This window comes from Xenopus laevis, chromosome 2S (assembly GCF_017654675.1).
Source record: "Xenopus laevis strain J_2021 chromosome 2S, Xenopus_laevis_v10.1, whole genome shotgun sequence".
Taxonomy (NCBI): Eukaryota; Metazoa; Chordata; class Amphibia; order Anura; family Pipidae; genus Xenopus; species Xenopus laevis.
This window is the reverse complement of record NC_054374.1, coordinates 166,248,190-166,263,183: the sequence shown is the minus strand read 5'-3', so window position 1 is coordinate 166,263,183 and position 14,994 is coordinate 166,248,190. Positions and strand designations below refer to the sequence as shown.

Here is a 14,994-nt window from a genome sequence, read left to right as displayed (position 1 = left end):
AATAAAAAGTATTTTAAAGTAATGAAAATATAATGCAGTGTTGCCCTGCACTAGTAAAACTGCTGTGTTTACTTAAGAAACACTACTATAGTTCATATAAACAAGCTGCTGTGTAGCCATGGGGGCAGCCATTCAAGCACAGGATACACAGTAGATAACAGATAAGTACTACTATAGTTTATATAAACAAGCTGCTGTGTAGCCATGTGGGCAGCCATTCAAGCACAGGATACACAGTAGATAACAGATAAGTACTAGTATAGTTTATATAAACAAGCTGCTGTGTAGCCATGGGGGCAGCCATTCAAGCACAGGATACACAGTAGATAACAGATAAGTACTAGTATAGTTTATATAAACAAGCTGCTGTGTAGCCATGGGGGCAGCCATTCAAGCACAGGATACACAGTAGATAACAGATAAGTACTAGTATAGTTTATATAAACAAGCTGCTGTGTAGCCATGGGGGCAGCCATTCAAGCACAGGATACACAGTAGATAACAGATAAGTACTAGTATAGTTTCTATAAACAAGCTGCTGTGTAGCCATGGGGCAGCCATTCAAGCACAGGATACACAGTAGATAACAGATAAGTACTACTATAGTTTATATAAACAAGCTGCTGTGTAGCCATGGGGGCAGCCATTCAAGCACAGGATACACAGTAGATAACAGATAAGTACTACTATAGTTTATATAAACAAGCTGCTGTGTAGCCATGGGGGCAGCCATTCAAGCACAGGATACACAGTAGATAACAGATAAGTACTAGTATAGTTTCTATAAACAAGCTGCTGTGTAGCCATGGGGCAGCCATTCAAGCACAGGATACACAGTAGATAACAGATAAGTACTACTATAGTTTATATAAACAAGCTGCTGTGTAGCCATGGGGGCAGCCATTCAAGCACAGGATACACAGTAGATAACAGATAAGTACTACTATAGTTTATATAAACAAGCTGCTGTGTAGCCATGGGGGCAGCCATTCAAGCACAGGACACACAGTAGATAACAGATAAGTACTACTATAGTTTATATAAACAAGCTGCTGTGTAGCCATGGGGGCAGCCATTCAAGCACAGGATACACAGTAGATAACAGATAAGTACTACTATAGTTTATATAAACAAGCTGCTGTGTAGCCATAGGGGCAGCCATTCAAGCACAGGATACACAGTAGATAACAGATAAGTACTACTATAGTTTATATAAACAAGCTGCTGTGTAGCCATGGGGGAAGCCATTCAAGCACAGGATACACAGTAGATAACAGATAAGTACTACTATAGTTTATATAAACAAGCTGCTGAGTAGCCATGGAGGAAGCCATTCAAGCACAGGATACACAGTAGATAACAGATAAGTACTACTATAGTTATACAAACAAGCTGCTGTGTAGCCATGGGGGCAGCCATTCAAGCACAGGATACACAGTAGATAAGATAAGTACTACTATAGTTTATATAAATAAGATGCTGTGTAGCCATGGGGGCAGCCATTCAAAGGAGAAAGGCTCAGGTTACACAGCAGATAGCAGATAAGCTCTGTCTGTCTAATGATGTTATCTTTTATCCCTAAGTTAACCTGTGCCATATAGCCGTTTTTCAATTTCCGAAATTGCTACACAGCAGCTTGTTTATATGAACTATAGTAGTGTTTCTTAAAGCAAACACATCAGTTTTACCAGTGCAGGGCAACACTACATGATATTTTCATTACTTTAAAACACTTACATTTTTTGGTGTTACTGTTCCTTTAACCAGTAACTTTCTGTGGATGCACCAAATCCACTATTTTGGATTCGGGCAAACCCTTCTTGAATAATGCGGCCGAATACCGAATCCTAATTTGCATATGGAAATTAAGGGTGTGACGGGTAAAACACTTTTACTTCCTTGTTTTGTGACAAAGTCACATGATTTCCCGCCCCAAACCCACAATCATTGAGCAGAAACAGCCTCTTTGCATCTATTCTCTCCTTTTATTGGAAAACAGACTTAGAAAACGGCAGATCAGAAAGACGCGCTCAGCAGAGGTTCGGGGGCGGAGCGACAGAAATGTGACAATTGGGGACAAAAGCAAAACAGGAACAGATATAAAAATTCTCTTTTTTTTTTTATTGGCCTAAAGAGAACGCGGAGCTTTTACACGAGTTTCAATGCGTTTACATTTCTTCTCTCAGACAGTGAACAGAAACAATGGAAGGATTTTATTCCACCAAATAAATATAAAAAATAAAGAATGGACAGATTTCTGCAAAACTAAGGTTTTGTCCTGAGATCCTTAAAAACATATATTTTAACTGGAAAAAGGGTACAGTTAAAGGATAAGTAAACCTCTGAAATAAGTGAATGTAAAATTGATGAGGGGGCTATTCTAAGCACTTTTGTAATGTACATTTATTATTTATTTTGTTTTTATTCCAAGATATTAAGGGATACATGTACTGTTAATATGAATGAATTTTGTTACAACAGCGCCACCTGCTGGTCAGTTTCCCACCAGTTGTAACAAAATTCATTCATATTAACAGTACATGTATCCCTTAATATCTTGGAATAAAAACAAAATAAATAATGAATGTACATTACAAAAGTGCTTAGAAAAGCCCCCTCGTCAGTTTTACATTCACTTATATTAAAGGTTTACTTATCCTTTAATCGTCTTCCCAGCTAAATACAGGGATTTTTGTGCAATTATGTGACAGTAATGGCCAAAGTGCCTTGTGTAAGAATCATGTGGTTCTATCCCATACACTGGGTTATCGGCCATGACATATGTATTTTTATAGCCAATCGATGCTGTTGCAATTGATGACAATTCTCGGCATGAGACCCAAAACGCACACAAATGATCGCGCAGTTCATGGGGATGTGTGTGGCCGCCTTTCTGCACATAATTCCTGCACACTATAACAAAATGACAGTTGGAAGAACTACTTCTAATAGTGAGGATTTCAGGACAAAACCTTAGCGTTGGCCCTTTCGCTGCCCAAGGGGCCTGTGGCTCCTCCCATTGAGGACATTAGAAGAGCAAAGCGCTACAAGCTCCACCCCCAGGCAGGGAAAGAACATTCCTTTACTGTATCACCTCTGGGGGTTCCCTCAAAGCATAAGAAAGGCGCTGGGTCCAAAGCTTATTTTGTCTTCTTCTCCATGGCCAAACTGTCATGGAGCTTGGAGACTTCTGGCTCAAACAAGTCCATCACTAACGTGCCGTTATTATCAAAGAATCTGGCAATGGATTTGGTGAATTCCGCATCCCGATAGGCCCTGGTTTTTCCGTTGATGTATGTGACCTTCAGCGTGTACTTGTCATCAAACCTGCGGGTGACAGAGAGAAAGCTCTTTATCACTACAATTGTATGGGTAGGGTGTTTTAACTTTGGGGTTTAGTTTTCCTTTAAGCTTGAGGAAAGCTTCTCTTTGTTCTTGCACCCTAATATTATATGCCCAGCTGTTAAGGAACAGTGAGGCAATTTAACTGACAGATCTTTATTACAGCAGTGTCAGAAGGATCCAATCTATAATGATTTCAGTGGGTCTGGGGGATAGATGACAGTTAGAGACTGATGAGCAGCGCATGGAGCATTCCTGGTGACTGACAGTCACGTGACTGCAGGAGAGATCCGGTGCATTCATTATCCCCACCCGGGAAGCCTTTTTCTATTCTTTAGGTGGTTCTTACCTAGGGTTGCCACCTGGCATCATAGCCACGCCCCCTGATGTTACAACCTACCCCCCGCCGCATCACAGCACCGCCCCCTACCGGGTCTCCACCGTCGGAAAAGGGGGCAACCCTATTCTTACCGTTTGAGGCTGGAGGAGAGATGCCAAATATCGTCAGGGTCCATTCCTGCGGGATCCTTTCTATGAGCCACCAGGAATATACTCTTCTCCTTATACGAGGTATAGACAGTCAGGATTCCCATCATCAGGAAATACGTGCATGGGGGTTAAGGAAATGCTTTGTAAAGTCGGGGGGAGTCAGAGAGGAATATCGGATATTTCCTGCCAGAAGGAATCTGCTTTCCCATTAGCACCGAGATATGACTGCCCACATTTACATATAAGCTCCCAGTCACCCTGCTGTAGTTCCAGGGGTACCCAGGGTACAAACAAACACTCACCCCAAATCTCCCCCTAACTGACCTTCAGACTGGGCCCCCTTAGCTCATAACAAGGTTACAGATATAAAGAAACATTGGGGTGTCACCCTGCTATAGTTCCAGGGGTACCCAGGGTACAAATAAGCCCTCACCCCAAATCTCCACCTAACTGGCCTTCAGACTGGGCCCCCTTAGCTCATAACAAGGTTACAGATATATAGAAACATTGGGGTGTCACCCTGCTATAGTTCCAGGGGTACCCAGGGCACAAATAAGCACTCACCCCAAATCTCCCCTAACTGACCTTCAGACTGGGCCCCCTTAGCTCATAACAAGGTTACAGATATATAGAAACATTGGGGTGCAAGGATATGATATGACACAGAAGGCCAGAACGGGTTTAGATTCGGGGAAGGGGTGCAAATAGTCCCACACGAGGGCCACAATAGCAAAGACGCAGGAGATGGTGCAGATAATGAGTCGGCCGTCGATCAGACAGAAGTTTTCCACATATCTGTATTTCTCCAGTAGAACCTGAGATAAAAGAAGGAAACTGTAAACTCGGAGTTGGATAGTGAGAACCAGCAGTGTATGGAATACTTTACAGACAGTCAGAGGGAGAGACGTAGATGGGACAGTAGATGACAGAGCAGGAGGCCATAGAGTTAGAACTTTATATTGGCCATAGGTTCTCTGTCTTGCAGACAACCTGCTTCGATGACATCATACCTTTTTGGCTGCATCATCCAGGGAGTTTTTCACGGCAGATCCGTCCCATTTGTCAATCTTTACTGGTTTATCATCAATCTTCCACTGTAGGGAGATATAAAGGAGACAGGATTAGGCAGAAAACCAGCATGGAAATGTATAGGCATTGCCCCGTAACATTTTACTCATTGCACTCGTTCAATCCCAAGAGGTATTTCCCTAAACAGCAACGATTATATTTTATACAACTGCACTCACTCCTTCCAGAGTTGGTAAGTGACAAGATCATCAATTAAGTCTGAGTGAACATTCCCGGCTATAAACAATCAGCCCATAGATAACCCACATTATAGTCATTTACATTGGTAGAAATAGGAGTTTGCCGGGGACACGGCACTTCTGGGAGGGTTAGAAGAATTCGGATACGTCTGCCCCGGTAATGAACGCGCCACTCAACTTTCTGCCGTCTCTTTCCTCAAACAACTCAATTGATTCCGATTGCATTTAATGTGCCGCAATTACACAAGTGACTGACACACGAGACTTTGCTGTGAAATAACAAGTGTAAAGGACAGAACTACAGACAGAGCCTGGGGCTTTAGGAAAAGAGTCTTTATTCAACCTCAGCTGCGGAGTGCACAACTTGCGGGTGCGTTTGGGTTAAGGACGCACTGAATACATTATTTTGGATTCGGCCGAACCCCTAAATACTTTGCAAAAGATTTGGCCAAATACCTTACCGAATCCTAATTAGCATATGCAAATTAGAGGTGGGAAGGTGAAAAACATTTTTTACTTCCTTGTTTTGTGACAAAAAGTAACGCCATTTCCCTTCCCAACCACAATTTGCATATGCAAATTAGGATTCAGTTTCGGCTTGGCCAGGGAGAAGGATTTGGCCGAATCCTGCTGGAAAAGGCTGAATTCCGAACCGAATACTGAATTCTGTGCATCCCTAGTTGGGGTTCAGCTCTTTGGCCTGCTCTCCCCACCTGCGCCCTTAAACTGCCGCTTTTATTGTTGCCCACCTGCCCCTTTTATGATGTCATCGATGGGGCTGCACGGGTCTATAAATGGAGGGGGGGAGTGGGATGTGGGTGGGCGCAGGTTATGGATGAATTTTTCACTGGTGAGCAGGTAATTAGTAAAGGGATGAAAGAGATTCTCTCACAAAAATGAAAGAGATTCTCTCACAAAATCCAATTGCCCCTCCAATGACTTTATAGTAGGGATGCACTGAATCCAGGATTCGGTTTGGGATTCGGCCAGCATTCTGTCTTTTTCTGCAGGATTCGGTCGAATCCTTCTGCCCGGCCGAACAGAATCCTAATTTGTATAAAATTTGTCATAAAACAAGGAAGTAAAAAATGTTTTCCCCGTCCCACCCCTAATTTGCATATGCAAATTAGGATTTGGTTCGGTATTCAGCCGAATGTTTCGAGAAGGATTCGGGGGTTCGGCCTAATCTAAAATAGTGGATTCGGTGCATCCCTACTTTAAAGCACATGTCCCTGTCTGCAGGTGCCGGGGGATCTATGTAAAGTAAAAGCTAGGGGCACCCATAAAAAGGAGGGGCGCCCAAATGGACAAGGGACGGCTTGAGATGAGGGAGGCAACACTATGGACCCACCTGCATCTACTTGCACTGCCCCCCAATCACTTGCATGGGAGAACTTAATGCGCCTGCCCTTCACAAGTATAAAGACAAGATGCTGCATGCGACATGGCAGCCCCCACACTGATTAAAGGGCTTGTTCACCTTCCAAACACTTTTTTCACTTTGCTTGTTTTCGGATAGTTTACCAGAAATAAAAACTTTTTTTTTTTTAATTGCTTTCGTTTTTTTCCATCTTTATAGTATTTTCAGAATTGAAGTGTAAAATGTTATGTTTATGTCTCTGGTGTTTCAGTCTGGCAGCTCAGGGATCCAGGGGCATCTGAACCGTTACAATTTGCTGCATCTAGCGGCTGCATCTAGCGGCTGCATCTAGCGGCTGCATCTAGCGGCTGCATCTAGCGGCTGCATCTAGCGGCTGCATCTAGCGGCTGCATCTAGCGGCTGCATCTAGCGGCTGCATCTAGCGGCTGCATCTAGCGGCTGCATCTAGCGGCTGCATCTCTGGAGTATTAGCAACTATTGTATCAAGTCTAACAGCTGCCTGTAATGAAACCCAGAGATTCTGCTCAGCAGGGACAGAGATAAGAAATGTATCAACTAAATGTATCAATTTAGAACAGAGTCAGCGACCCCACCCCCTCCCAGAGCGGATTTAGAAGGTGAAAAATTAAACTTTACACTTCAATATTAGAACAACGGCCACAAATAGAAAATAGGAAGTAATTGTGAAAAGTTTTCAATTCTGGTGAACTGGAAACAACAAAACTGGAAAAAGTGTTAGAAGGTTAAAGGGGAACTCCACAAAAACATAACTTGAGCTTTTTGAAAAGTAAACATAATTTCAAGCAACTTTGCAATATACATCATTAAAAAAAATATAGACTTTTCCTGATATTTAATGGTTTCGGACAGTTCCCTAAGCCCAGCCCCCTGCTGATCTGTCTGACTACTTTGCTGAGCTGTCTGACTACTGTTACTTTGTATCAACAGCCCTCTGTCCTCAGCCTGCATCCTCCAAACCCCACAATTCCCTGCACACGTGATTTCAATAAGGAAAGGAAGATCCCAGTGCAATGCATTGTGGGTGATGTAGTTCCTGCATGTTGTCTGTAAGCTGTGGAGCAGTTGTTACAATGTGTAACATCAGTGTTTAGCCCCTCCTTCCCTGCCAGGATTTCAAATGATAATCTGTGATGGGAATATTAGGGGTTTCTGTGTTATGTGGTCTCTTTATCTAATTTTGGTTTGGAAGCTGGAGTTCCCCTTTAACTAACCCTTTCATTTTCGTATGATGTAGAGAGGGATATTCTGAGACCATTTGCAATTGTTTGTCTTTTTTTTATTATTTGAGGTTTTAGTTATTTAGCTTTTTATTGAGCAGCTCTCCAGTTGCAATTTCAGCCATCTGGTTGCTATGGTCCCAATTCCCCTAGCAACCATGCACCAATACGAATACTAGACTGGGATATGAATAGGAGAGGCCTAACAATACATTTGTAGCCTTACAGAGTAGTAGTTTTTTTTAACCCCCAGTGTGAAAGCTGGAAAGAGCCAGAAGCCACGTCAATTAAAAAAGAAACTATACAAAAGAAAAAAATGAAGACCAATTGAAAAGTTGCTGAGAGTCTATCCAATCTATAAAGTATGAGCTGAGTTGTGTGAGTGGCAGTACAGGGAGCCTGTGGGTGGAACATATGGTACATCAGACATTCCCCAATATAGGAGACAAGACACAATCACATACACAAATGGCCACAGGGACTGGAGCTCTTACACTACAACTCCCAGCATTCCCTGCTGGCCAACCTACTGGGGGACAGGGCAATACCCCAAGTTGCACATCCCCCCAACAAACTGACTGTTCTACAAAACCACACGGAAACATTTCCCCCACGCAATACAAGGTTTAGTGGAACAGTCCAGCCTTGCAGGGCTTGAACTACAGTTCCCAGAAGCCCCTGAGAGCTTTCAGTTATAGACAGTTCAGCCGCAGCAGCTGGAAGTCACTAGTCAAGTCTGTCAGTCCACAAATGTCCGTATAATGGAACCCCCAGCTCCAGAGCCACAGAAATGTCCGTATAATGGAACCCTCAGCTCCAGAGCCACAGAAGTGTCTGTATAATGGAACCTCAGGGCTAGAGCCACAGAAATGTCCGTATAATGGAACCCTCAGCTCCAGAGCCACAGAAGTGTCTGTATAATGGAACCTCAGGGCTAGAGCCACAGAAATGTCCGTATAATGGAATCCTAAGCTCCAGAGCCTCAGACATGTCCGTATAACGGAACCCCAGCCATATGGAGCGTCTCTAGAGCCGACAAAGCATTTAATGCCACATGACTAGTCACATTCTGTGAGGGAACAAGTTACAAGGCGGCTCCTCGGGGCCCCTATGAGCGAGTCACACACAGGAGACTTTCCCAGCCCTGGGCCCGTGTATAAAGAATATTCCAGGGACCACTAGTCGCACCCGCAGGTGTATCAGCCGCCCATGTACAACCCCACCGCCCCCTGCAGCGCCCAGTCCGAACCTCGCTTACTTTCTCCAGCAGCCCGTTCTTTCCGCCTCTCGCCGCCATCTTCTCTCATCCCGCGAATCCCCAGACCTGGCGCCCACCCGTTGGTCGGAACTAGGGGGTGACGTACAATCCTTCATCAGCCCATTGGTCAAAGCAAAGCTTCAGCCCCGCCTTCCATCTTCCGCCTCATGTCAGATCGTAAAAACCACAACTCCCAGGAGCGCTTGCGCGTGACATTAGCTTTAGGTTGACGAGATCATGAACCCTTAGCATGCCGGGAATCGTAGTCTACACGGTCTGTCCGTGCTCTGGATTGTAAAATGATGGCGTCCGCCGGTTGCTAGGAGACTAGGATTTCTTGCAGGAATATCCGGCCACAAGCGGGAGCTGGGAGAGGGACAGTCAGCCAATGAGCCCTCATCTGTAATTCTTACATAGCTCATAGAGAATTTCATAACTGTACTCTCTGCCCCTGTACTAAGCACAATTCAGCAGGAACAGCCCCTAAGTTTGCTCATAGTCTGTACAGAGAGATCCCATAAAACTATGGCAGCATAGGTATTCCCTGTACTAAGCACAATTCAGCAGGAACAGTCCCCTAAGTTTGCTCATAGTCTGTACAGAGAGATCCCATAAAACTATGGCAGCATAGGTATTCCCTGTACTAAGCACAATTCAGCAGGAACAGTCCCTAAGTTTGCTCATAGTCTGTACAGAGAGATCCCATAAAACTATGGCAGCATAGGTATTCCCCTGTACTAAGCACAATTCAGCAGGAACAGTCCCCTAAGTTTGCTCATAGTCTGTACAGAGAGATCCCATAAAACTATGGCAGCATAGGTATTCCCTGTACTAAGCACAATTCAGCAGGAACAGTCCCCTAAGTTTGCTCATAGTCTGTACAGAGAGATCCTATAAAACTATGGCAGCATAGGTATTCCCTGTACTAAGCACAATTCAGCAGGAACAGTCCCCTAAGTTTGCTCATAGTCTGTACAGAGAGATCCTATAAAACTATGGCAGCATAGGTATTCCCTGTACTAAGCACAATTCAGCAGGAATAGCCCTCAGTGCTCAGTGCGAGACACAGGGAAAAAATTCAATTAAAAAACTCGGATTTCATTTGAACCATTCCCTAGTCAAATTGTGGTTATAAAAAAACCTTGAAAATTCGAATTTTCAAGTCGACCCTTGATAAATCTGCCAGATTGTTCATTTATTTGCTCATCCGAGTCTTCTCTGCACTGGTTACTGGTGTTGATTTGGCTTGTACAGGAGGGGGCAGGGGTTAAACTGGTGGTACATGGGGCCAATAAGCTGTGACCTGTTGGCTTCTGTATGGCCAGAACTCCTTACTGGGGGGGCACAACCACTCTCAGTGTATAACATTCAAGCAGGAACAGCCACACGGATCACACAAATATATAGAAGGAAATCCCTGAGAAATTTAAGGGGTATGAAGAATTGTTTTATGTCCAAACTCACCCAGACTTTATAAGCCCAGTGGGTAAGTCAACAAAAACGTAGCAAATTTGTGAATATAAATTACTGTCACTGCTATTGTCCTGCACTAAAACATTACACCGTGGTCCCATCTGATTTGTGAGTCTTTTGCTAATATTTGCTAATGATTATTAGTTCTGAGCCCTAAATCTCCTGTGGGTTTTATTTGGCTACAACTGCACCGAGCCCCATATATAAATCTAGGAGACTACAGGTATAGGATCTATTATCTGGAAAACCATCATCCATAAAACTCCAATAGACTCTATTTTACTTAAACAATGAAATCTTTTTAAAAATAATTTCCTTTTTCTGTGTAATAATAAAACAGTCGCTTGTACTTGATCCCAACTAAGATCTAATTAATCCTTATTGGAGGCAGAACCAGCCTATTGGCTTTATTTAATATGATTTTCCAGTAGACTTAAGGTATAAAGATCCAAATTCTGGAAAGATCTGGAAAACCTCAGGTCCCGAGCATTGTGGATAACAGGTCCCATACCTGTACAATAATGTGACTATTACTTGTACGGATCTCTATTCTACAAGCTACAGCGGCATCATTCCCTACATTGAGAATCCCCCCAACTCATCAACTGGCGTCTCACTGTGGGGGGATTTGGTGCATGAGTTGCAGGGGGGTTGCAGGTCGATGGTTGGGGGGTTTATCTTGGGGGCATCACCTTACACCTCACAACTATACAATATTGTTGCCTCATTCAGTCGTTTTGAAGTAGCTGAGTATGTTACAATTATAGAGAATTGGAGCTGCGTTGTTCTTGCTCCCACATCCCATAATATCCTGCTGCTGATATTTTCTCCATTATATATATATATATATATTAGGGATGCACCGAATCCAGGATTCGGTTCGGGATTCGGCCTTTTTCAGCAGGATTCGGATTTGTCCGAATCCTTCTGCCTGGACGAACCGAATTCGAATCCTAATTTGCATATGCAAATTAGGGGCGGGGAGGGAAATTGCGTGACTTTTTGTCACAGAACAAGGAAGTAAAAAATGTTTTCCCCTTCCCACTCCTAATTTACATATGCAAATTAGGGTTCGGATTCGGTTCGGTATTCGGCCGAATCTTTTGTGAAGGATTCGGGGGTTCGGCCGAATCCAAAATAGTGGATTCGGTGCATCCCTAATATATATGTATATAGGGATTGTGTATAGAAGGGATCACTAATGTGACGTTTATGTTTTGTCTCCATAGAAAGAATTCTAGCGACACAATGTGGAAGCAATTGAAAAAGTGTTTTTCTTGCATTTGCAAAGTAAGGACTTGATACTCTCTACATTTCATTTTGTCAACTTCATGGAGGGAAATTCAAATGTCTCTATAGATTGGCCAGTTTGTGATGAATGAACAGTTCCCAGTAGGGTTGTCACTTGTCTGCATTTCACCCCAACAGCCCGGTTTTTGGAAGAACGGCCCAGCTGAAAAGTTCCTGTCCTGATTAGCAAATCCGGACAGGACATTGTCAGCCAATCGCTGATCACTGTGTCATCAGTCCCTCCCCTTACGTCACCCGCCCCACATGTCACCCAGCCCCCAATGTCACTGCCCCCCCTGCCCATTTTCACAGAGAAAAAATATTATTGCAACTAATGATGAGTGAATCTGCCCCATTTCAATTTACTGAAAAATTCACGAAACTGCAAAAACATTTGCGAAACAGCATAATTTTGCAAAACGCATGGAAGTCAATGGGCTTTTTTCTAATGGTGACTTTTTTCTCCAAATCCATTAAAGTCAATGGACATTTTTTCTTATAGTGACTTTTTTCTCGTAATGCATTAGAGTCAATGGGCGTTTTTTTTTATTCACGGTGAATTTTTGCGTGACTAATTTTTGATGCAGTTTTGCAAAAAAATTCGCAGATGTCAAAATTTGGAGTTTCACAGCGAATCCATGGCTGGCGAATAAATTTGCTCATCACTAATGGCAACCCTAGTTCCCAGCGAAACTGAACATGAGTCAATAGATTGCTAGCTCCTCAGTCAAACTGTATTGTGCTGCAAACAAGCAGAAATACTATTTTACAATGATAATGATATATATGTTATACAATTCTGCTACTACAGGAGAGACATTAGGACACTTATTTTTGCACCAATTCCATATTTCTAAACACAGAATCATCCACTACAGAATAATAAACCAAATACAATTATTTATTAGCATATTTAGATTTGAAATAAGTCCCAATAATATCTCTTGACTTTAATGTGCAGATGATTCAGTTAAGTTACTGTAAGTGCCAGACATTCCACCAAATCTGAATCCTAAAAAAAAGTTCTGGGAAAGTATCAGACTCCCTCTGTTCCCTGGGGAGCCTCTGATTCCTCTATAGTTAAGCCACACTCACGGTTGACTTGACAAATTTTAATTTAAATAGATAAACCACTAACATTTAAGGGCACAGTTTATTCTGTTCAGAAAATATGAATTCATTGCAATTTGAATGTAAAGTTTATCCTACTTGCATTGTAATATATTACAGGACATTTGAAATATTAGGGGCAGATTTATCAAGGGTCGAATTTCAAAGTTATGGAAGTTTTTTTGAAATCCAATAACTTCAAAATTCAAATTAAAAATGAATTTTTTTGGGGCGAATAGGTCTATTTTCGATCATATTCAAATTGTATGAATCAAAGTAATTGCGCATTCGAATCGTACGAACCTGTTTTTCCCTCAAAAAAAACTTTGATTTTTCAAAGTCCACCAATTGACTCCAAATGGGTTCTAGGAGGTCCCCCATAGGCTAAAACAGCAATTCGGCAGGTTTTAGATGGTGAATGGTTGACGTTGAACTTTTAAAGAGACAGTACATGCTAAATTTCGAATTTGGACTATTACCTAGTCGAAGTACACAAAATTAGCTCTAAATTTTAATTTTTTGAATTAGAATTTTTAATTTGACCTTTGATAAATTTGCCCCTTAATGTTATATATATATATAAATATAGGAATTTTCTCTTAACTAAAGCTTTCATTTCAAATTATATCTTTGCCTATTTGTATATTTCTTTTTGTGATAAAAACTTTTTTTTCATTCTTCAATAGAAAAAAGACAAAAATTAGAACAAATCTACGGATCAAGCTGAATTTATTGTGGTAAGCAGAGAAAACTGTACTATTATACTACTATACTATACTACTATACTGAGGGTTTAGTCACTTCATTCATAGACTTGCCCCACATTTCCCCATTATTTCTCCTTTGAATAATATTATCAAGGTTTGGCTTTTGATTAATATCAGACTTAATCCCTACACAGACCCTGACTGTAGTTATCATTCTTATTATTATTATTATTAACATGTATTTATAATATATCAGCACATTGTGCAGCATTGTACAATAAATGGCTGTATACTTTAATCATACAAAAAAGACACAAAACAACTAACACTATGGGGCATATTTATCAATGGTCAAGTTTGAATTTGAAAATCTTTGAAATTCAAATTTAAAAAAAACCAACCGAAATTAAGTCAAAGTTTTTTTTTTTGGCAGAATAGGTCCATTTTCGATAGAATAGTCCCATTTTCAGACAAATTCGAATTGTACGAATCAAAGTTATAGGGCATTCATTAGAATTCAATTCAAAAGTTTTCCAAAAAAAAAACATAGATTTTTCAAAGTCCACCAATTGACTCCAAATAGTGTCTAGGCGGTCCCCCATAGGTTAAAACAGCAATTCAGCAGGTTTTAGATGGTGAATGGTCGAAGTCGAATTTTTAAAGAGACAGTACATGATAAATTTTGAAATTAGAATTTTCAACTTTTTTTCAAATTTAAAAATAATTTGGACTATACACTAGTCGAATTACACAAAAATTTGCTCCATTTTAAAATATTTTAAATTCAAATTTTTACTTTGACCTTTGATAAATCTGCCCCTAATTGATATTGGCCCAGTAGCATTAGTCCTGACAGACCTATTTCCATTATTACTACCAAACTTAAGCAATGACACATGGGGTTGTTAGATGAGATTCCTTTAGTCTACTTTTTCTCTTTCCTCTGGATCAACTGGCAGTTATATATAGACTTAAAACCAGTGTCAGACTGGGACACCAGGGGCCCACCCAAAAACCTTTGACTAGGGGCCCACCAATTAATCTTAGACCAGGGCCCACTCTCAGTACTATTATTATTATTCCTCTCCTCACTCAACCTCTATTCTCCTAGTCTCTTTTCTTTACATACTATAATCTAATATTCCATCTATTTAGCCACTTTGTTCTCATAGAAATAGGGAATGGCTATTTGATAGGCCACATGTTTAGCAGCACAAGGGCCACTGACACCTGGGCCCCCCGGGACTTTTCCAGTTATCCCGGTGGGCCAGTCCGACTCTGCTTAAAAGGCTGTGTGTCTTTTTTCAACCAAACTCACTATGCTGGAAAGCAGGACAAAGTGGCACAAAGTCATGGAATTGATGCAGATTTAAGTTGGCCATAGATACAAAGATCCGATCGTACAAATCATGGTACGATCGGACTTTCCCATCTCCCG

At 41.6% G+C, this 14,994-nt stretch overlaps 1 protein-coding gene across 2 annotated transcripts; it reads right to left on the bottom strand.

The window, feature by feature from the left end:
* Positions 1-2,498: 2,498 nt before the first annotated feature.
* On the bottom strand, positions 2,499-9,129 carry spcs2.S (signal peptidase complex subunit 2 S homeolog). 2 transcript variants are annotated; one of them, XM_041584649.1, is made up of 5 exons: positions 8,977-9,129; positions 4,842-4,925; positions 4,486-4,646; positions 3,814-3,948; positions 2,499-3,327 (listed from the first exon to the last, which is right to left on the bottom strand). In XM_041584649.1, the coding sequence occupies exons 1-5, from the start codon at positions 9,013-9,015 to the stop codon at positions 3,141-3,143; spliced, it is 606 nt and encodes a 201-aa protein (XP_041440583.1). In that variant the 5' UTR covers positions 9,016-9,129; the 3' UTR covers positions 2,499-3,140. The 2 variants fall into 2 exon arrangements, with proteins under 2 accessions (XP_041440583.1, XP_041440582.1); XM_041584648.1 differs by having other exon boundaries at positions 8,968-9,112.
* Between the last annotated feature and the right edge of the window lie 5,865 nt (positions 9,130-14,994).